The sequence below is a fragment of the Nannobrachium achirus genome (genome assembly GCF_963921795.1).
Source record: "Nannobrachium achirus genome assembly, chromosome: 6".
Lineage (NCBI taxonomy): Eukaryota > Metazoa > Chordata > Actinopteri > Myctophiformes > Myctophidae > Nannobrachium > Nannobrachium achirus.
This window is the reverse complement of record NC_137815.1, coordinates 33883144-33906740: the sequence shown is the minus strand read 5'-3', so window position 1 is coordinate 33906740 and position 23597 is coordinate 33883144. Positions and strand designations below refer to the sequence as shown.

The window sequence follows — 23597 nt, the reverse complement described above, 5'->3', positions numbered from 1 at the left end:
CAACAGATTTGGTCAAAATGACTAAATCTGAGTGAAGCCCGTCACCCAGAATATATATTTTTTGATTAAGTGTGTTAAGTTTAGTAACTTATGCTTTGGCGTGTTCAAGATATTTTTGAGAGGCAGACAGCAGATTTCAGTAACAATTATGAATAGACCCACAGGTCAAAGACTTTCAACTGTTCATGATGGCTTCATTGGAATCAAGTTATTGTATCAATGTTATTTGTTGAGTATCAAAATTAACTATTATCAGTAACCATTTCTCAACGATCTGAAGGTTACTTTGGGTGGCTGACATACCATTAATATGATCTACTGTACCCACTTCAAATTTGTAAAAAAAAAATAAATAAAAAAAAAAATAAGAAAGGAATGTTGCTTTAGCAGCAACTAATGTGACAGAACTGCTGTCCCGGATTAAAAGGTATAACAACGTATAGGTGTAACAGGTCTAAAAGGGTTCAATTTGACCTGTTTAGTATAGCCAAATTGGGTCCCCGGTAATTGATTGTGATTGTCACTTTGAGATTCACAAGAATGTAAAGTGCGTTATTAATAAAATGCATTATTATTATCCTTTTACCTCTGCAGCGAAACAGACAGTGCCTCAGATTCTGACATCTGAAGCAGTTGTGAAAACACTTCCAACAAATGCATCGAACGAATAGGTCAGGAGATGCAACAAGAACTGTAGCTTTTTACTGTTTTTATTGTTGCTGGAGGCTCTAATACAATATGAATCATAAGCTTTACAAAATAAAAACAAAAAAACAAAATACAACATAAGATTCCCCTCCAAAACAGAAACGATCAAGGTTTTTTTTCCCGTTAAGACGCGAAGACAAACTGTGACCCCCAACAAAAGACATAGGTGAGAGAGTTGGACAGCGGTAACAGAGGGGAGGCAAATTGTCATGTTATACACAGTGTAAGGGAGGGGCGGGGAGGGGGGGCATAACATAATGACATGGGTATACACAGTGAATTTAACAGTCCTTCCCCATGTTTTTATTAAGTCCTTTCCCACTGACTGCAGCCTCATGCTCCCACAGACTCACACAAACCTTGTAGACAGAATGGAACAAAGAGTAACAGGCCGATTCATACTGGGGTTGCTCATGTCGCCTCACACCGAAAATATACGGTACATGAAAATGTATTTTCGGTGAGAGAAACTGGTGCACAACTTAAGTATTAAATCAGGCATAAACCGCTGAACTAATCCTTTCTAACAGAAACTTTGGGCCATCCTCTCCCATTCAAATCACCCCCAGAAGAATGACAGTTACATCGACAGTTAGAATTTAATAAGAGATCTAAACCGGGTAAGTGGCTTAAGCCCAATTTATAATTTGTCGCGCGGTAGTGTATAACTGATTTCTGCTCTTTTCGGTGAGCAACACCGTCGTGCAACGTAGTATAAATAAGGCTTTTGACATGCGTGTGTGTGTGTGTGATGAAATGGGTGCAAGAAATCAAGGTTGATGTTAAACAATGACTATTTGATAGCCCTGCCAATCCTTCCCCCAATGTACAGTAGAGAATGTGTCCCCACCCTGCAGTTCCCCAATCATAGATGAGAGCAGAGCCGGTGTCGTTCATTTCAAACTGACCAAAGGACACATCAACTGTGAGAGCATAAGGGATTATAAACATTGCCCTCACACTGCAAGATTATCATCATAACCGTCATAATACTATCATTATATTCATAGCACGAGAGAGAGAGAGAGAGAGAGAGAGAGAGAGAGAGAGAGAGAGAGAGAGAGAGAGAGAGCGAGTGAATGGCTTCATGGCAGATGAGATGCATGGAAGAAAAACAATACCCAAAACAAATAAAAAGCTAAGCATTTTCTCCTTTTTTTGTTTTCCACAAATGAACAAGAGTGCAGCACTGAAACAGGCATGGAGGGAGAGACATGAAGAAACAGAGAAAAGATGACAAAGACGTGGTGGAAAGAATGAGAGAAGACACAGAGAGAGAGAGAGAGAGAGAGAGAGAGAGAGAGAGAGAGAGAGAGAGAGACAGAGAGAGAACAATAGCATTTCTAGCTTTGCTGTTTGCGTTTGAGCGCCTCCATCAGGTCGTTCTTCAGAGCCTCTTGCTTCGACTTGTCGCCCAGAGTCTGAACACTCCTGCGGGGGGAGAGACCAACAGAGTGTGAATCAGTGTGTGCAGCGTGAAACACAAGCTTCTCAGCCTACGTTTTAACAGCAGGCAACAGCCGGCTAGTCTGGGCGATAAAAGTCTCCTAGTGCATGTTCCGGCCTGGCGTCATTAACTTATGTCCTCCATTGGGTAAACAAAGCAACCCATGAATTTGATTGGCTATCGCCGGACGAGGTCTCCCAAAGATTACATATTTAATGTTTTTGGACGACGTTCCTCCGCCCACTTTTCAAATATCGCCTGCTATCACCAGTAGTTGCCGGGTCCCATTGACAAATACGGCCGAGAATCACCTGCTATTAAAATGCACCGTGAGAGTTGAACAGAAGCAACCGTTTCAGAGGACTGTTTCAGCAAGACAATATCTGTAGATCTGAAGCTTAATTTTCAAGCCTGGTTAATAGTTCTTGTCGGCAAGTGACTCAAGTCATACTACGGAGTATGAATAAGGCTTCATTCATACTCTGGAGCACAAAGGATGTTGTGAAGAGTATGAATTAAGCTCGAGGCAAGGCAATTAGTAGATAAAAATTACAATAAAAAAAAAGGTTAGAGTTAGACCATCCCAACTCACTTTACCTGCAAAGATAAGAAAGTTGGGTTCATTAATAAGTACACAGCATCCAGACGAAAGGTTAATGTTACTTATTTTCATGCAGTTATAATCATATGCTCTTCTGTTGCATGATACTAGCTTATAAACGGTATCATTCCTAATCAGCGATTTGTTTGCAAGGCCCTCAAAACTAAAAACCTCCACAACAAGAGCACACACTTGCTCAATCTCAAGTGCATGATCGCATGCAAATGTACGCGCACACACACACACACACACACACACACACACACACACACACACACACACACACACACACACACACACACACACACACACACACACACACACACACACACACACACACACACACACACACACACACACACACACACACACACACACACACACACACACACACACACACACACACACGTGAGGTATAATTTAACTTGAGTGAGAGGAATATTGTTTTTTCCAAGTTTGTAATGTCCATTTTAGTCAAATTCAATCATGGCCACCTGCTTAGGTCTGAGCATCACAAGTTTCTTTTTTTCCTTTCCTAAGAAACACAATGATTTCAGTGGGCATGTTTCCTTCATTTTTGCTTCAGTTTTTCTTTCATTTAACCGTCTCTTTTCTTAATTAGCATTCAGGCTAATTACAGTAACATGAGGTTACTTCTTATGGATAACAGATGTATAAAGCATTTTATTACTGCACTACTGTGCCAATGTATGAGTTCAGTGGGTACTCTAGAGCCAAATACGGAACGACATCAAAGTGGTTTGAGAACAGAAATGTTATATGGCTTACAGAACACTGTAGTCCTAATTAACATGTATAGGCAGACTGTACCCTCATAGGTAATTAAGAGAATAACATTCCCATTGTCTTATAAACGGCAATAATTACCACAGCTGAAGAGGCTTTAATTGGAACAGGGTATTACTAGTAGTGCATCTTATAATATTTAATACAGAATAAATATATTTACAAAAATAAAAAACCTAGAAAGTAGCCATTTACAATATACATTCCTCAAACACGCGCGCTACGGTTTTGACCTTCTGTGGCTTTTAATAAATACCGGTATGTGCACTTAAAGACCCAGTGTTGTTGTCACAATTATGAAATAAGTATGAAAGAAAACAGGAGATAGTTTTAGCCCAGAGTAATGGTCTGTTTTGCATTGAAAGTCAATCAGGGAATTCAGAAGGTGAGCCAAAATGTTGTTTCTGTTGTAAAGTGAAACTTGGAACAACAGTGGTCGTTTGACTGAATGTTGTCCGTCAAGAGTCCTCAATGATAATTTAGATTAGCAAATTACTGGAGCCGCGCCTTTATATAAATGTATTGTACACACAATAGCCATGGTTACCATTACTGCAGTTTGCTTTTAAAACTTAAAACTCCTTCAGAACAACCTCAAAAACGTTTGATATGAGGAACATTTTCTGAGGGATCTTGAAGGTCTTTAAGATTTCCTCAGATTTGCCCTTTTTTCCTGCTTGAAAATGCAGCTGGATTCTTTCTTGGCTTGAAACTTGGCAAAAATAACTTCAACGAGATAGCTGAGAAAACACAGACTATTCTAGGTCTGGCACGCAATGGAGTATACGCTTTCATTCTAGGATTATTTGGTGGGGCTTTTGTACCTTGTATAAAGTATCTAGTGGCGCTGTGCTGTGTTCAAGGTTCTCTGGAAGGTGGTAGATGTGCATTTTTTCATGATGTGTTACAATCTTCACACATTTAAACTGAATCGTGAATGCAAGTTGTGATTTTTCAGATGAGTGCAAACAGATGGCCAGTTCAGATATGTCTAAGTCCGTCACTGTTTAAACAGTACTTTGAATGTGTGTCACTAGGCATAACCATCGTGAGTGCTCACCGGTCAAGGACATCACCGCTGCTGTTGCATGTAAACGTTGCAAGCATTCACCAGTCAACCACATATTGCCTAAGGGACCGCCACGGTTTATACTGTTTTTTGTGCACACAGCCACGGTTCGTCAAATGTTTTTAACATTGCTGTGATTATAAAGTTGCTGCGTTCGGTTTTGGTTGGTGATGGAAGTTGTTTATTGTATTTAGAATCCGGTATCGCAATATTTTAGCATGCATGACACAATGGTCATTGATTATCTCTCAGCGCTCAACAATTGACAAGATCAACATGCGGCCACAGAGTCAAAGAAATTGATAGGTCACACACATGTGCAGGATGGACACACGGACACACGCGCGCGCACACACACACACACACACACACACACACACACACCCCATGCCAGGTTATACCTCTGCTCTGACCCTAGTCAATGAAGATCTGGCGCTGGGTGAGGACCTGCGACAGCTCCTTCTGGAGCTGTCGATACTTTTGGTTATCAGGCAGAGAGTCAATAGATCTGCAGCCCAGAGGACAACCACCAGGGCAGGAGGAGGAAGACCACAGAGGTGGAAAATAACAGAGAGAATGACAGTAGTGGATGAAAAGAACGGGAATAGAAAGAGGAGCAAGGAGAGGATGAATACAGAATTGAGAAAGAAATAAAAAAGGGAAAAAAGAAGAGGGCAGGAACAGTGAAGTTCAAAAGAGGACGGTAATGGCAAGTATGAATAAAGAATCAAAATTAACATGAATGAAGGCAGGAATGACATCAACAGGTAAGACAAAGCGGAGAGACAAGAGTGACGCGAAAAACTGGAAAAACCCTTCCTGCAGGGACGGTGGCCAGTTTGCTGTGCTGTAAAGGCAGAACAAAATGATTGAGACAAAAGTCCAAATGGAAGTACCTTAGTCCATTGACAATGTCCTTGGTTTTCCCAAAGTAGATTTCGTTGAGAGTGGAGCGAATCTTGTTCTCCATATCCTGAGGGGGCGAGGGGGAATAGAGGTGTTCAACTTCCTATACATTCCTATACACTAAATACTTTTCCAAGAGTTTCTAGTTCTGCATAGGTAAACCTGTTCTTGTGAAATGTATTATATACATGTGCAGTTATTTTACAGCGTTTGAACAAAATACATGAGCAAATATTATTTGACCAAGCAGTGCAGTAGTTGTTCTACTCACTTCCACAAGGCGGCCGATGTTAGCAATGTGTGGGGAAGACTCTCCAACTGTCTCATCTTTTTCCATCTGTAGAAAGAGAAGTGCAAAGAAATGAATGGATGGATAGTTAATAGACAAGTCACAGTTGAGTAATACGATTGCCAAGACATTTATGTTTTCTCCAATATTGTGTACGGAAATAAAGACAAACGGAAAATATTTATTTACTCTATGTCTACACAAAGAGAAAAAGCAAAGTCGATAAATCCTGGGGTTATTAAAAAAAACTAAACACTCACCTGTCTTGTAAGGCTGCCACCCAGGTTCATGGTACCGGAGCCGGTCTTGGTTGTCTGGAGCCACAGCATCACGGTGGAGGTGAGTTTGTAGTGAGCCGTCCGTCCACTGGACTTTTCCTGCACACAAAACAGACAAACACAACAAAGCAATTACTGACTTGATCAAATTGCATTGCGTTCTTTTTCCTGGCAAAGGAATGCTAGTTTCATAAGGAACTGAACCCCCACCTGCACCTCCACCACATGGATGGAGTCCCAGCAGCCTTTGATCTTCTTGGATCCGTCCCCCGCCTTTTTAATGAGGATGACCCCGGCGAAGCCATGATCCAAGTCCCAGAGGTACACGGAGGATACGCCGCCCTCAAAGTACCTGACAAGCACACGTCAGGAAACATGTGAAGGTTAGGTGATCCTGGCTATTCTCATGGAAACACAGATGTGGTGCAGCTTCGAGGAAAATCCTTGTTGCACTCGCTGAAACTAAAAAATGAACTGCATTTCTAATAAGCAAGAAGTCTGCAGGTATCAGATTTCCACAATGAGGGGAAACTTTAAGCCAATCGTTAATCGAAATGAGTTATGAGTTGAATGTTATCCATCGTGTGTATCAGTTATAGCAATGCAAACTTTCAGTGATTGGTTGGAGGAGGTTATGGCTGCACAAATACTGTAAACATACGTTACGTCACTGGTTCCCAAACACTGGGTTGGGACACATTTGTGGGTCACAGATCTTTTTTAGGGTTCCCTTAAGAACTGATTCACAGCCAAAAATCATCCTTTTGGGGGGGGGGGGGGGGGGGGGGGGCTGAGGCAGCCAGATCGCCAAACGTCGCCTTTCTGATCATTTTCTGATTTTTTTGGTATTTTTTGTCATTTTTAGAGCAAAAACTGACCTTTCTAGGTTCATATAAGCTTAAGCAATGATTTTGCGATGGAAATGACGTCTCGTAGATCTGCTATTTTCACTAGTTTGGATCCCAGGCAAACGTCTAATCTCTCTTTTGGGTCTCGACCTGAAAAGTTTGGGAACCACTGTGTTACGGTAATAACCAGGTCTTTTGTACCAGTTAGGGTGTTTTTATTCAGGATTAAGGCTGCGTTTCAAATACATAGCAAGCCCGAGTTGTTCATCATCATTAAAAAGGTTTTACATAAGATATTACGTATTATTATGCTAGTCACATAAATGTGTTGATTTGAGATATGCATCCATCTTTTTTACATTAGGTGCTATACAAACAAAGGGGTGGCATTCATCTGCTTCGTTCCTTATTTCTCCATTCTCACTGCTACACACAGTGGTGTGATATGGATTTTTGAAGTGGTGACTGGTGGCCCTCTACATTCATGACGTCACGTGCACGTCATGTGCGCGTGCATGTGTGCACGCATGCCTGCCGCTCGGTGCTAGTTGAAATACTGTATTCAACACACAACATTTTTTATGTAATTACATTTCTTATTATTTAGTTACATTGTTAATTTGTTGTTTTTATTTTGGTTTCAATTAATGTATTTTCCTTTAAGTTTTATATAAAATAACCACACACAGTAAAGTCTGCTAGCTCCTTTCGGAACCTCTCCCTCCGCAGCTCTGACAAAATGAGCGATTTAAAGTTATACCATGTACCTGTAACCTTTTTTATAAAACAAATCTTAAAATTGTCCTAACTGTTAAATTGCTAAAGTTTTAGAACACCCACTCCGTTATTTTCAGCTTCTAAAGCCTTCTCTTTATATGTTTTCTATGATCCTGACCGGGGGACGGTTTTCGCTGAAAATTAAATTACGTCATCATACACTACCGGCCAATCACAGCGAGGGTTATACACTGCCAGCCAATCAAAGCGCATCTTGAAGTGGGGTCGCTATCACAATAGGGCGGCCATATTTGTAGGCGCCCGTGTGTCTCTATACTCGGGTGAAGGAGTCTGTTTCTCCGGAATGCCTGAACGCACAGGAACCAGGGACCCCTCTAAAGATAGATCTCGGCGAGGTGGAGGCAGACGCGGGGGTGTGAGGCCCGGTCCGCGGCGAAAAACGGCCAAAAGACGCGGACGCGACCGCGGTTTGCTATAGAGCTACTGACCACTAGTTGAGCAACTTACACAGTATATCTTTAAACTCTTTATTTCAACATGGTGCTTCGTTTTTCTTCCATGCTTGAGAAGTAAACAGATGAGAGACCGGTATAGGACCTTTACTTTTTGGATAGAATGTTCAAAAAAGGTAAGAAGTGTTCGTGGACGGCGGAGCTTCCCCGCAACGAACCAATTGTGGATGACAAGAGTGAGAAACCTCATCTCGGAGCTGCATAGCGGAGGGAGAGGTTCCGAAAGGAGCTAAAAGTCTGCAAAGAATGCAAGGCGAACGTCCTGCTGGCCGTATATACAAGTGTAAATGAGGACGTAGGTGAGAACTGCCTACCCCCGAGTATTGTTATGCAAAGCAGCCAAGTAGGGGACCAAGTGTTGACCGAGCCGCCAAACAACTTGATGACGTACATGCACGCACTTGTGTGTGCGTGCGTGTATGTGGGGTGCGCGTGCGTGCAGCTTGATAAGTTTGGGCTCTCCGAGCCCACGGCATCTCACCCTGGCTACACATGCATCCCCATCACTCAACTCCTGTTTTGCTTTTGAATCAGTTAATCCTATGCCCTTCATGCAGCAACATCTCCTAAATGTTCTCTCGCAAGTCCCATTCCTCTTATTCCTCCTCATTCCAAGAAAAATGTAAGAAATTCCATAAATAAAAAATAAAAAAAACTTTTAAGAAGTCGTGAAAATAGCCGATCTACAAGCTCACAACGTGGCACGCCGCCACTTTCTCAATATTGTTGTCAATCATTTTTTTTGGTTTGTTTTTGCTTTTTTCATGCCTTTATTGTGAGTAGGCTGACAGGGCTGACAGGAAATGGGGTCGAGAGAGATGGGGAATGACATGCAAAGGCCGTCGGGATCGGGACTCGAACCCGCGACACGCTGTCAGTCTACACTGAGCCTAGGTGCCTGGATCGCTGCGCCAGCGGCCCAGGCCTTGACTGTCAATCTTTTCTCAAGTATCTGTCTCAACTGTCTGCCAGACGGAGTTAGCGCTTGTGAAGGCAGCAACACAGGGGAAAGTGCTTGTTTTTCCCCCGGTGGAGTGCAGACTGTTCACAATACAATGCATGTACTGTACACAAGCTGTCCTTAGCCAAGATGATAAAAAGGATGACCCCCAAGTTCCCAAAAAGATATGTTCAAGAGGGAATGAGGCTAGCGTACCGATCATTAGTCACCAATGTATAATGCTCTGGCAGAGAGATGTGCATGGTGTTTCTGAGGTAATTAGGTAGCTAAACAAACAACAGTTAACCTCCACAACACCCTGCGCTTTCAGCCATTGCCTCGGTCTGTCAACGCCCTAATCCGCTGGTATAATGGTTTGACCCATCCAGTATGCTTAACTTTAACAAAGTACCAATCAGCCATAATTTGAAAATACACACAATAAAATCAAACTGGAGTGAATATGAGGATGTGAGAAAACTGAAATGTTCCAATAACACTGTCTAAGCTATAATCAAAAAGCAAAAATGTAATGCCACTGAATTTATACGCTTATTTGTAAATGTATTGATGTTGGCAAAATGTATTTAATATTTTCTAAGACTCTTTCTAAGACCCACTGAAACTATGTACCCTATGTTCAGAAGCAGATCTTCAAAGTGCTAAACAAAAACAGATAATAATGCAATAATAAATATAAAACAATAAAATAGTAACAAAGAAATAGTAACAAAGCAATAGAAACAATAAGAGCATCAATTATACCATATTTGCTACCCTAATGTTATCAGGTAGGTCATTCCAGAATCCAGATCCCCAGCCAAAATCACTATTTATATTTAAGGTTTGGGTGCAATATTGTACTCTTTAGCATGACAGATGATAAGATGCATATCTGTTGAAAGAGAGTTATAACACTCTCGCCGCAACATGATCAGTTAGTTCTTGTATTGCGAATGCTTCATCATAACCCATTGTTGTTAGGATTGCATTTTTGGAACTATACAATAGTGTTCATTATTCATTGGTCACCCGATGGCAGTGGTTACTTCCGCATTCTTCTTCTTATCTCTAAGCACACCTCAACAAATTCCAAATCAACAGCAAGTTTGGTTTTGGCTATAAATTATAGAATATCTTTGTTTATAATCAAAGTCTTTGTTTATAATCAAAGTCTGTGGGAGTGTGGCAAGCTACGCTCTAACAAGCTCTGGTGTGATGGTACTCACAGGTCTCTGTACTGGTCAAAGGCATTGTTGGCTTCCACCTCAAGCTTCCTCAGGCGGGCTGAGGGCATTGCGCCATCATCGATGGGGGGTTCGTACTTATTACTCCAAGGGGACCTGATGCATCGCAGGAAGGAGAACGGAACCAGAACATTTTATTTCTCACTTTACTCTGCAACTTAAGGCATATAGTTGTAAAACTCTAGGCACCACATTTCACAATAGTGAATATATATACGTTTAAAACTTTACATAATGATACACAATGCATAGCAATCTGGTAAAAATGCAGTTGTGCAGCCCACCTGTAGGAGTCGCCGTCTCGGTTGTAGTCGCAGAGCAGGTAGTCTTTCCCCACAACCTTGTCCCGGGCTATCTTCAAGGGCTGGTCCACAGACGAGAGGAGGTCCTCGCACAAACTGGGCACCTGCACAGAGAGAGAAAGAGAAAGCTCACCACGTCAAAACAGCCGTTTCCACTCGGCCTCCCAAAAGCACCTTGCAGTAGTTACTTACCCAGCATGCCTGAACTCTGATCATCCACAACCTTTTATTTTCACACAGGGTTTTTCAAGCCCACGTTTTAAGAGGGTAAAATGAGTAAAATGAAAGAAGCTGTCTTTGTCAATTCAGTCCACCTGTGCATGGATGGCAGCTCTTCAGAAAAAAAAAGAAAGAAAAAGAGAAGAAAAACCTTTGGCTGTAATGAGAAACACACCGGCCAAGGAAGACAGAAGACTCTCGACATGTGATATCCTTCAGTCATTTTAAGTTGGGAATAAGTAAGACCTTCTCTTTTCCACATTCCAGTTCTTCTCAGGTGGCTAAAATGGTTTTGGGGAAATGGTAGGGCTGGGGGTGGGGTGGGGGGGGGGGGGGGGGGGGGTTGGGGGCATGTTCGAAGGCATATGAGGGGGAAACATAATATCAAGAGGATAAGGGGGTACAAATTACCTCTCAAAGACTGACATGGACCCCCTCCCCTGAATCTCCCTCCAACAGAACACAGACACAAAGGAGGCCCTGTTCCCCCCACCCCAACACAGTCCCCCACACCTGGCAACCCTGACTGGGTAAGACAGGGAGGTGTGTGACTGTGTGTGTGTGTGTGTGTGTGTGTGTGTGTGTGTGTGTGTGTGTGTGGGTGTGTTGAGGGGGGGGGGGGGGGGGGGGAGAAAAAAGTGAAGAACGAGTTGGAAACGGTAAAGTAGGAGATGTGTGTGTGAGCAAGACGTGAATAGAAACAATGAGGAGGCAAAACCCAGGTGCCTCCGGTCACCGAGGGTGAGAGGACGTACGGACGGACTGAAGGCAGGAACGGGAGCCCAAAATGTGGCCTGGCATTCGCAGTGACTGACAGCTGCACTAATAACCACTAACAACTAGACACAACAAAGTAGGCCAGGAGAGAGCGAATGCCCAAAGGGAGGGGAGGTTAAAGGTGAACCCAGAGGAAGGTGAGCAGGTGGGGGGTCTTTTGGGAGGACCGGATATGCCCATGAAACAAGGTGCGGCGCAAACAACACCGATCAGAGTGTGATTTGATTTGTGTCTGACTCAGCTTAATTTGTCAGATTTGATCGGCACAACACACAGCTTGCAGTTATATTTCTGATGTAGCAAAAAAAAGTCGGATGTGTTTAAAGTGAGGGTCGATTCATGGACTTCATGGGTTTTGCCATGCACATTAAGGGAAGTCATAATTGGAAAGTTGAACCTCCTACACTGTGCATAAAAAAACAACAACAATGAATTATAAAAAAGGTGTAAAAGGTGTACTTTCCTTTGTATTGTATATCGTACATTATAATGGAATATAGAGAGGGGGGGAATATATAATATATTAAGTTAAATTTGCTGATGCTACCAAAATCTGGTTAAGCGTGCTCGACCTCACAATGGAAATGGCCAGATATTTCACAAGCAACAGCGTATCTTTCTTTTGTCTGTTTTTCACTACTTCCCTGTGAAATGAAGACATACAGTAGCATTCAGTGGTTGGTTGTTTTGTTCTGCCAGACGGTAACTCACCAAATCGATGAGGTCACTAAGGTTCTTCTCAATCTGCTGGGGAGGCAGACGCCTCATCAGATCCAGGGCACAGTCTAGCTGCTGGTCATTCTGAAAGACAACATAGATGCAGCCAGGTCAGGTAATTATCACTCTACGTAGTATCAGAATGTGACTGTCTCTACACACATAATAGTCGAAAAAGGCTTCAAAAGCAAACACTTCTAGATTTTTCTTCCGGTTTAAAATGGTTTAATTCTGGATGTGGGCTATTTTTGTACTTTATTTATTTAGCCAGGAAATCATCTTCAAATTGAAAATATTTTTTTCTGGCCAATTCATGGCCATCTGGCCAGTGATGTATATCAGACCAGTTATGGAGACCCCTGGTACCCATATATGGAAATCCATATACTGTATATGGAGTTATGCTGTGAGAGCTTACTCACTTATTCGTTATGTGAAAGTCCTATGATGTCTATGACATCTGACATCATACCCTTTCATGCCCATACATGGAGATCCCTGTCTATAGAACCAGTCACACAGATATGGGCTGTCTTGGCCATCTGTCTTGGCCATATATGGATTCTGTTAGTGTGGTATGTGGCCGATGCGTAGGGCTGCAAATCTTTGGGTATCCCACGATTCGTTTCAGAATCGATTCTTGGGGTCACGATTCACGATTTTCTTCGATTCTTTCAAATCCAAACGATTCGAATTCAGAAACGATTATTTTCCGATTTAAAAACGATTCTCTATTCAAAACGATTCTCTATTCAATTCATATATCAGGATCTACTCCAGTCTGCTGGCATGAAAGCAGAGTACATTTATGTAGCTTTTATAATTGTAAAGGTTTTATCAACTTATTGCAATAATGTAAACACACAAAGGTAAATCCAAGACAACATGTCTGATTTATTCATGCTTGCACACATTCTTTTAACTTGTACAAACACAACATGATATCTAATAAATTATCGTAATAACAAAATCATAATAAAAAAAATCATAAAATATAAATTATAATATCTAATAAATAATATCTAATAAAAAAATCGATTTTTGGAAAAAGAGAATCGATTCTGAATCTTACCATGTTAGAAACACGATTCGAATTCGAATCGATTTTTTCCTGCACCCCTACCGATGCGGCCTCCATGGGCATTCCCCATATGAAGTCCTGTTAGATATGGGCTTAATATTGATGACACCAGGGAACTCCATATGGGCATAAAAGGGATTTTGTTAGTGTGACATGATCACAGCCAGAGCGTGATGTCAGAGCGGCAAACCCATTCTGTTCAGAGTGGTTCCCCTGACATCACTGTGACACCAGAGCATGATGTCAGGGCAACAAACCCATAGAACCAGTGTCGGGCGTGACAGACAGAGATACACATATATGGACAAGCTGTGACCGGTCACATACTAATCTGCGTCGCAATAATCTGCGACCTACGGTCGCAATTACGATAAGTCAAAGGGCACAGAGCCACAGACGAGGCTTAAACCTTCGCCAAATTTGGAGACATACATCATAGAATGACTGACATGAGAGGCGGGCCATATGAAGCCTGAGCTCCTCATTGGCGTCACGGCATTCCATGTGGATCCAAAGAGCAACATAATTAGTGTGGTTGCTATTGTTCTAGGTCTCAGATTTTTTTCTCCAGCAAAATGAACCTGCTTTTTATTAACCTTTGCTCAACACAAACACACAACACGCGAGCAGATCTCCTTGTATGGGCTGTTCTGTCCGTGATGTCAGTTACTTTGTGTGTATGATCATTAGGGATGGTCCGATCAGGTTTTTTGGAACCAATCACCGAGCACCGATCACAAAAGTTTGATCACCCGATACCGATCAATCACCGATCCGATCAAGTTATTATTTATATTTTCTAAATGTTAATGTTTTAACTTTAATTCATTCATTCACTCATGAATTCATTTATATATTTGCCTTATAGTTATTTACCAGCATTACTATGTATTTATTATCATAGCAGTAACTAATTATTCCTTCAGCACTGTAGAAATCAATACCCCAAAATGGCCTCAAGTGGGCATACTGAACGGCTGGTTGATCGGATGCACTGAGCCGATCGGATCGGTGCATTTACCTTTTGATCTAAACCACCGATTACCACCGATCACGCTTTGATCGGCCCGATCCGATCCATTGCCGATTGATCGGTAACATCTCTAATGAGCATGTATCTCCATACATGGAGATCCTAATACACACAAAGTGAAACGTAGGAGCGGTTGGTAGCGCTCAATAAATGGAATCAGTGGATTTCTCGCGACTCGCGTCAGTGCAACCACACTTTCTAGTTACAATTATTACTTTCGATGCCGTCTGTATCCGATCGACAGTATAAGGGCAGGGCCATTAGCCAATGAGGGAGCACCGTTCTTCGTGACGTCAACAACAACAGTCCATCCTGATAAAAATAACAAGGCGCAAGTTGGCACCTGGACAGAGTGAGACCTTCCACACCCAAATACATACAGACAGCACTGAAAGTAGTACTTGCTCGCTCTGCTTGCACACAAGTAGGCCATATATGGTCACAAGTGGATGCACATGGCTCAAGTTGGCATCTCGACAAGAGTGCAGTCTAGTTTTAAATTAGAATTATATCATGACAGTAGTAAAGGATGCCTTCACCCATTTTAAACCCATTTTACAGTAATTCACCCTTTGTTAGCCTTCTGGTTGGTCCCTGATTGACCAACCATCAGGCTCTATCTGCCTTGTCCCGCCTTTATGTTAAATTTGCTAAAACATCGTTTTTGCAGAAATAACATTTAAAGAGGTGGTGCCATAGTTTTGTACTTTTTCAGTTTTTCATGTGTCTAGGAGGTTGAAAGTACTTCATTAGACCCCCTGTTGTGTTTTTTTTTTTTTTTTGAGAAATGATGTATTCTCTTAGTATTTGTTTGTTTTCTCTTGGAGGCTGCCACCTTGTGGTCAAAAGTGTCAGTTAAAAAACACAGATACTAAGTATGTCACAGTATCAACTCCTCCCCTATTTACCATTCACCCAACACTGTGGGGTGTGGCTATATCAGCTGGGTCACCACCCACCATGACATCCATGCATACTTAATGAACTGGGGGTGTGGCCACATAAAAACCCAATTTTAACTCTTTCTGTATACTTTTTTGGAAAAAATCTTCTTCCTAGTATAATCATAATACCTGATAATCATGTTTTAGAGGGGGGGGGGGAATCATGGCACCACATCTTTAAAGACATGTTGAGTCACTATACTGCAACTGAGCAGCTCCATTTTACTGAAACCAATTTTGAAATTAGAATTGAATTCACAGAATAACAATGCGAAGCAACTGAATTAATAGGTGACATAATGGGGGAAAAAAGAAAAAATATATGGTGGCATTTATTCAGCATTCTAAAACAATACCGCAAAAAGATGTTAAACGTTTGCTCGACTCAAGAGTCCTCGATGCTGCAAACATTTTTTTTTTTAATTGCACCTTCAAAATAAAGTTATGGAACTGTAAACACAAATGGACTGAAATAATATGGCTGTAATCAAAATAATTCTGCTAAACAAAACAATAAATAAATAAATGTGAAAATAATACAGAATAGCTCCCACAGCGCCATTTACTACTCCATCTGTGTCGTCTCAGAGGAGGGCTGTGGACACTTCTGTTCTCATTTGCTAGTGGTAATATTTGTGCATTGATAAATTGCTAAACGGTACACATACTAAGGCCATTCACAAAAATAACATGTGAATGGATGTTTACTGGGGGTCATGAGTAGGAAGTAAAAATGTTTTCAGTAGGTAAAGAATTTCTTCAAGTTTTGTGTGCCTCCAGTATTGGTGTTTGTTTACATGCAGCTCTTCTACATATCAACCGTATGTAGAAGATGTACTGTAATGTTGAATTACAATATATATTAGACATAATACCCTAACCCAACGTCTTAATAACAAATAATGTATGTTTTGTATACTCATCTCATATAGGCTATTCATTAGTTTAGAAAACAGCAGGTTAGAAAAAATTACTTATCCCACTGACCCTAATAATCCTTTTTTAAAGCACCATGCTCAAACTATGTCAACAAATGGGTCTATTTATTGTTAGAAAGTTGGCTTCTATGGGAGATGGAAAGATCAAACCAAGCACTCACATTTCATCACAAGGCTGGAAGGTAATGATGGGGACACGATACATTTTGTACAAGGTTATGAAAGGATCAAACTCAGTGGCTCTATGAGGAACATTCACACCAGGTTCACACACCCATAGCATTTTACATTTAACTTGGGAGCGGCATAGCTGAATCGTTAGGGAGCCCATCTGGGGAACCAGAGCCACTGGTTGTCCCAGGTTCAATTCCAGGACAGGGTAGCAATGTCGATGTGTCCCCCTGAGTATGACTCTTAACCCCTAATTGCTCACACACTCCTTGTGGGCAGAAAATCAGTTGGGCTGAAAATACTGAATTTCCCTCGCGGGAGGAAATAGGTATCTTAACTGCAGACAAAAGCAGACATGAAGCAGACAGTTGTCAACACAACAGTAAAAGCAATGAAAAAATGGCACGGAAGAGGAAGTTCTGATAGTGCCTCCAAATAAACATTAGGCATAAGTGATGCCATTATAGCCACCACCACTCAATGAATGGGACTGTCTATATCTACAACTTAATGACAATTCCTTATTTGGAGAGAGAAATATTTGACTTGACTGATGCTATAGTGACAACATGCACAAGCTTACCAATAAGCTACTGTTGGTGATGCGTGTGTGCCAAACCTTTTGACTCTTGAGGAACAAATGCATTTCTGTACCTTATTTCCCACCTTCTTGCTAAGGCAATGGCAACACACACTTCCCACAGATTACACACACCCAAAGTGAGTTTGAAAATGCATTTTGCATCATATGACCAGTTGTAGCATGCTGAAATACTAAAATATCTAAAAACACAGATTGAACACAAAAGATAACTTAGGATTGTGTTGATCGTGTCCCAAACAACAATAAAATAAGATCTGGTTGTCCCAGAGGTGAACTGGTCCTTTAAGGACTACAAACCGTGGGTGACCTACTGCACATACAAACAGAGCTGCTACCTTGCTTTTTAGTATATTATTTAAAATCGTTTTGAGAAAAAATGCTGCCATTTGTCCCAAAGCGAGTGCAAAAGATGCTGCCATTTGTTTCAAAAAGCTTTATACCCTGTAAATAACAAGAAATGTGACATAGCTCTGTTTACACAATGCTGGGGGTACCTCCAACTGTATTCCCCTTTTTCAATTATTTGTATTATATGAGACTTGCTTTGACAATGTAAATGTATGTTTTCTCATGCCAATAAAGCTCCTTTGAATTGGCTTGATTAAAGAGAGGATTTTGTATACGTCATTTTCAAATGTGATGTGTTTTTACAATTCTTTAACCACTTACACCCTATACATAATAAGTAACGCCCCTACTTTGTCATGCAAGGCTTCAAGGCGGTGAGATACTTGTAGCACTGACTAGCATTGACTGTTTTGGACAGTTTGGCACTGTATTGATAAGCTGTGCTTAAGTTGTATTGCTATTTGCTTTTTAGCTGGTCAGCAGGACCAGCTCTTTAAACAGATTACATTGTCCTGAGACATTCAGGGGACCTAGGGGACCTATTTGCCGATTGGCTGTCCATGTCACATGGTCACCGAGCTCATGATCCATTGGCCAGGCCCTCCAGATCTGTACTGCTGTAATGACATATTTTGTCCAGCAGGGAGCACCATTCCTTCACACTGAGGCGGTGCCTGTGGCCAGCCTGCTTGTGATAAATGAAACAGAAGAAAAGAGAGGTCTATACTTGAGTAAAAGTACAAAAGTATTGGCATCAAAGTACAAAATGTTTGTATGATTGCTTGTAGATCGGCTATCATTCTTTGATTTTCACAAGTCATTGTTGACATCATCATCCATTTAAGCTTTATAATTAGCTTCATACTAACATTAACATTATTTTTCTTCTTTCAATTCTAAACGTAGAGATTAGGTTATGAAAGGAAGGTGATTAGGTGATGAAAACTAGCAAAACTATAGCAGCCATTCACTTTAATCAACGCGATGCATCCAATGTAATTGTGATGAGGATGTCAAACAAACGTTAATCACGTCGTATTTAATTATACTTCATCTGTTACAGATGATTGTCCAAATAAACCGTACGTTATTTAAACTGTGAGCCATTTATAGACAATATGCAGTGTTGCCCTGGGCATCGTTGTAGGCTGTAGTAGGTGATGTGTCACACCATCTGCATACCATCTGCATTAACATATGAACTGAACGAGTATGCAAGTTGTCAATGATTTAACTCTATGACCATGATATGGGCTTTGGTGTGAAGTCATGAAAATATCGTACCCTACACAATTTACAAAAGCAACACAAAGTACATTCATTGATGAGCTGCTTCTTCCTGTCATCTGATCAGTGTCCACACAGTAGATTAATTCGAGTTGCATTTTAATATCAAATGAAACAGAGCAAAAACGATGTGCTGAATGAACCAATGCGAGTCTTTGAGAATTACAGTTAGTATCTTCACAAATAATGAGCACATTTCTAGAGACACGGTAACACATTCATTGTACTAAATGACAAGAAAGCATATATTTAGAACGATATGTAGCAGTGAAATACCACAAGATTTTGGAAAATGCCTACAATCAATACACTTATTTGAACACCTTGGTTACATTAAGTTCTGCATAATGCGTACTTTCTGCTTTTGGTACATTTCAATACAAATACTTTTTATACTTGTACTCAAGTAAATTTTGAATACAAGTCTTCCACTTGTATGATACTTAAGTAAAGAATGCGAGTACTTTTCCCACTACTGCCTAATAAGCATGCTAGTTTTAGTAAAATCAGACATCACAGATAGATTTATAGAGTAATAGGCTATATGGCAACTGTAAACTTAGCAGGAGTCCTCCAGGCTATGGGGGAAAGTAGCTGTTGGAAAAAGTACTCAAATGTTTTACACTTGTTTTTTTAAAAGTATCTTAAAAGTATCAATACTGCACTGTAGATGTACTCAGTTATAAGTAAAAGTCACACACACACACACACACACACACACACACACACACACACACATACACGGGGGGGGGGGGGAGTGACAAAATTCATAGATCTAGAACACAGACTTCATAGATATAGAACACAGAATATGTACAGTACAGTACAGTGAGGTACAGTATACAGTACAGTAAAGTACAGTAAGGTAATACGCAGTTATTACTGTTGTTTGAGCACGCCCGAGTTTTTTCAAAACTTTTTTTTTCCAAAAAACATTTTTTTCCAAAACTTTTTTTTTTTCAAAAAACATTTTTTTTTTTTTTTTTCAAAAAACATTTTTTTTTTCATCTGACCAGCTTATATATTGACTGTGTCAATTCTTGTTTAAGTATGGCTGTTACACTTATGAGCGTTGACTGTTTTGACACTTTATGTACGTATATATTCTTCGTTCTCTTTTTTTGGTGTACCTTGTTCTTTTACAGTACTTTTTCCTTTCTTTTCATACTTCTCTGTAACTTTGTAAATAACATTTAACTGCTGTGCTGCCTCCGGGCGACTATTTTCCCCCTTGGGATAATAAAGGTATCCATCTATCTATCTATCTATCTATCCATCCATCTATCTAGGTAGTTATTTTCACCATTTCTGAGGTTTTGTGAAGAAATTTTGAATAGTTGACCAAAATAGGGACACCAGGGTAAACGTGGTAAACTAATTAAGTGTAATAATAACAAAGCCTGATGATGACAGCCTGGGAAGAAGCAGAACAGACAAGGCCACATAGCAGAACCTTCCCCCAGGGGTTTCTCTCTGACATAAAAATGCAGCGAGTAGCAGGAAAGGACAGGCCAGCCACAACATGAAACCCCAGGGAAATGTTCAGAAGATGAAGGAATGTACTGTAATACCAGGGGCAGGGAGGGTCCAACATATTATCTATATCATCTATCATCACTCTGAGCTTTAAGAGGCATTAACCTGCGATGCGAGTACAGTAAATTATAGGAAATAATTACAGTGTAATAACTGTAGTAAACAACATTAGCTTTTCCGCATATACACCATTTCTGCTGTAAAAACTTCTATAGAAAATACTATTAACTTAATTCAGTCACATAGACCTGACTTATATGCACAGCTGCGGTTCAAAAGAAGAATAAAATTGCAAAAAAAGGGAGACCATTCTTTCCCTAAACAATTTTCTCTTAAGAGTCACCCTGAACTTTCCAAACTTATATTGTGTGCGTGCGTGGCTTTTTCTCCCTCTTTCAATGCTTTTTTTTTTTTTGCCTGTCCTAAATTCTTTCTCAGCTGATGAATCAGTCTGCTCCATCAGACACCTGCACTCTCTGACAGTGTGTTTACCAATGGTCCTGTCTCCGTGTAAACACGCTCAGACCAAACAGCCCTTTGGGGTTGAGGAAAAGCACAGAGCCTGAGCCAGCAGGATGGATGAGGTGAGGCCCAAAGAAGAGAAAGAGAGGGGCTGGGGGAGAAAAGCCACCTGGTCTTCCAGATAGATTAAGAATCTATGTAAATAGTATACTTTAGGAGCAGGGGTTCTCCTCTCAACTCTGGTTTCACACCCGAATTTTGTCCAGACTACAAGTCAGGACACCATTACCCTAATTCAGTCTTTGTCTGCGACCCTGTCAAAACAATGAAACCTACTGGTTATGAATCATTGCTGGACAGATCTAAACAAACAGAACATGTCAGAGTGGGTTCCGTCATAATCCATTAGTCAACACAAGCTTATTTCTTTGTGGAACAGCAATAAAATACCAATCCTCTTGTCAAATATATTAGCCTCAAAGAGAACAAAATAATTGAATAACAGCATTAAAGTTACACCAGAGAACACATGTCAGAGCAACAGCAACTTATTTGCTCTCCACTGACTCAATGTTAAATGCAACCGTGGGCTAAACGAAACAGTTCAACCCCAGCTGAGTTAAGGAAAACCTTGAAGGAAGGAAGGGGTAGCTGCTCATCATGGTAAGGAATAGGAGGAGCAAGCAGGCTTATTATAGACAGGCAACCTGGCGCTCGTCTATTTTAACCGTGTGCGCGTGTGGGGGAGTGCACGGGCAGTGGACTGAGGCTGTATGTGTGTTGGAGATGTCCACGTTCGCTATTCATACACTTGTTCCAAATCCAAAACATCCTCCTGCGCTAACTTTGTGCTGCTGCCTGCAGCTCCACTGGGCACCCAGGCAGAGGCAGCTAGCAGCAGGTAGACAGCTGATAAAAACAGCTACTAGCCAGCTGCTAACACTAGGCTGTCAGATACGGGACTACTAATCTCTGCGGATCCATCCGCAAAGAAATCGGTAATTTTACAAACCCTGTGAAGATGCAGACATGCAGTAGAAGGCGATTCCTAAGTTATCTATCCAGTTACCCAACCCGGCGCTTCCTACTATAAAGCAGTGGTTCTCAAAAGTGCATTTCAGGGACTCTGGTTCCTTTATGGGGGTCTAAATTGACCCTTACAAGTCTGTAACTTTGACAAGTGTACAAATGGAACCAAATGCACCATAGCGGGTCAATTTGGTTCCGTTTGTACAATGTCAAAGTTTAAGAAGCACTGCTATAAAGGACCGCTAACGCTAGCATAGCTTAGCCTGCTACTAGCCTAGTTAGCACTAGCAGCAGTAGCCCCACCAAAAAAAGCCAACCACTGCCCCGTTCCTCCTCTCTCCAAGCCCCGAGGCCCTTACCATGTCTGCGGCGTCCTGTGGCGAGCTCAGTGGGGCAACTAGAGGGTGTCACCGGTGACTTTACAACGTTGGCCTGTGTTGTGCTTGTAACGGGTCCCGGATCCTCTCTGGTACTATTGTTTGTTTTTGTCTCCCCCACCACCGAACAGATAGATGTTTCTTCCACAGAACCCAACCCTGTCAGCGAATTCACTCTCTACTTCCTCAACCGGGGTACAGGAAGGAGAGCTTGGGCCTGGGAGGAGAAAAAACATAGAACACTGACAGAATGAATGCACGTCCGGGTCACTGTGGTTCGCTCTGCCGCGGCAGCCAATAGCCGAGGAGTAAGTAACGCATTGCCAAGTATGGAAGGGAGAGAGCTGGTGGTGCAGTTCGACTACGGCTCGTACGACGGTGTCTCGCGGCCGAAAATAGCCGATCTACAAGCTCACGGCGTGCGGCCGATGCGATGCGCTGTGAGCTTGTAGATCTGCTTTATATTAATTGCGACCGTCAGGTCGCAATTACTATCAAAACCTCCACCAGCTGTCTGTCTGTCCGTCCGTCCGTCCGTCCGTCCGTCCGTCAGTCTGTCTGTCTGTCACACGTCACACTTTTGCCCTGCTCATATCTCTGCAACCGTTGCCCCGATCCATGCCAAATTTTGCACACATACTCCTTGCCTGCCAAACCACAACCCAATTCACGCATGACCCTCTTCTAGCGCCAGCATGAGGCCGATTCTTGCAAAACACATTTTTGGACACTGCTCCTACACATTTTGCCCTAAAATCACGCAAATCGGTACACAGTATGTCTACACTCATGTCATCAACATGGATCTGTCCCATATAGCGCCACCTTCAGGCCGATTTTTTAAAACACATTTTTGGACACTGCTCCTTCAGATTTTGCCCTAAAATCACGCGAATCGGTACGCAGTATGTCTACACTCATCTCATCAATATGGATCTGTCCCATATAGCGCCACCATCAGGCCAATTTCTTCAAACACATTTTTGGACACTACTCCTACACATTTTGCCCTAAAATCACGCTGCGACCTGACGGTCGCTTATCTCCCTATTAGGGAGTCTTACTGGTATGAACGTACGTTTTATATGAATTGAGTACAAAAGGACCCAAACTTAAACAAGCCATTTAGTCCGGAGGATTATGACCAGATTTTAGGTGAATCGTTCACTTTTTCATACAAGCGTGAAAATTGGTACACTTGTACAGTTTGGGGCCCTGAACATTTTCAGATATGGAGCCATCGCAGAAACGCCCCCTGATGGCCATTTTACTTTCTGCCATTACCAATTAATGTATTTTACATCATAACTCCTGAACTAAACATGATAATACAGAATAGATGATGTCTAGACCTATGTTTTGATGGTCAAGGATTCCATTGA

At 41.5% G+C, this 23597-nt stretch overlaps 1 protein-coding gene across 1 annotated transcript; it reads right to left on the bottom strand.

Annotated features, from left to right (window-relative positions):
* Positions 1 to 692: 692 nt before the first annotated feature.
* Positions 693 to 22429, bottom strand: capzb (capping actin protein of muscle Z-line subunit beta). Its single transcript, XM_080728947.1, has 9 exons — positions 22198 to 22429; positions 12400 to 12489; positions 10675 to 10796; positions 10373 to 10486; positions 6316 to 6457; positions 6088 to 6204; positions 5810 to 5875; positions 5529 to 5605; positions 693 to 2139 (listed from the first exon to the last, which is right to left on the bottom strand). Exons 1-9 carry the CDS (start codon positions 22198 to 22200, stop codon positions 2052 to 2054), a joined length of 819 nt encoding a protein of 272 aa, XP_080585073.1. The 5' UTR covers positions 22201 to 22429; the 3' UTR covers positions 693 to 2051.
* Positions 22430 to 23597: the final 1168 nt, after the last annotated feature.

Bases quoted from the DNA above. Each gene is read 5' to 3' on its own strand.
- capzb (XM_080728947.1), bottom strand. The intron at 10,797-12,399 runs GTGAGTTACCGT...CTCTCTGTGCAG, and splicing joins TTAGTGACCTCATCGATTTG to GTGCCCAGTTTGTGCGAGGA. The intron at 10,487-10,674 runs GTGGGCTGCACA...GCGATGCATCAG, and splicing joins CGAGACGGCGACTCCTACAG to GTCCCCTTGGAGTAATAAGT.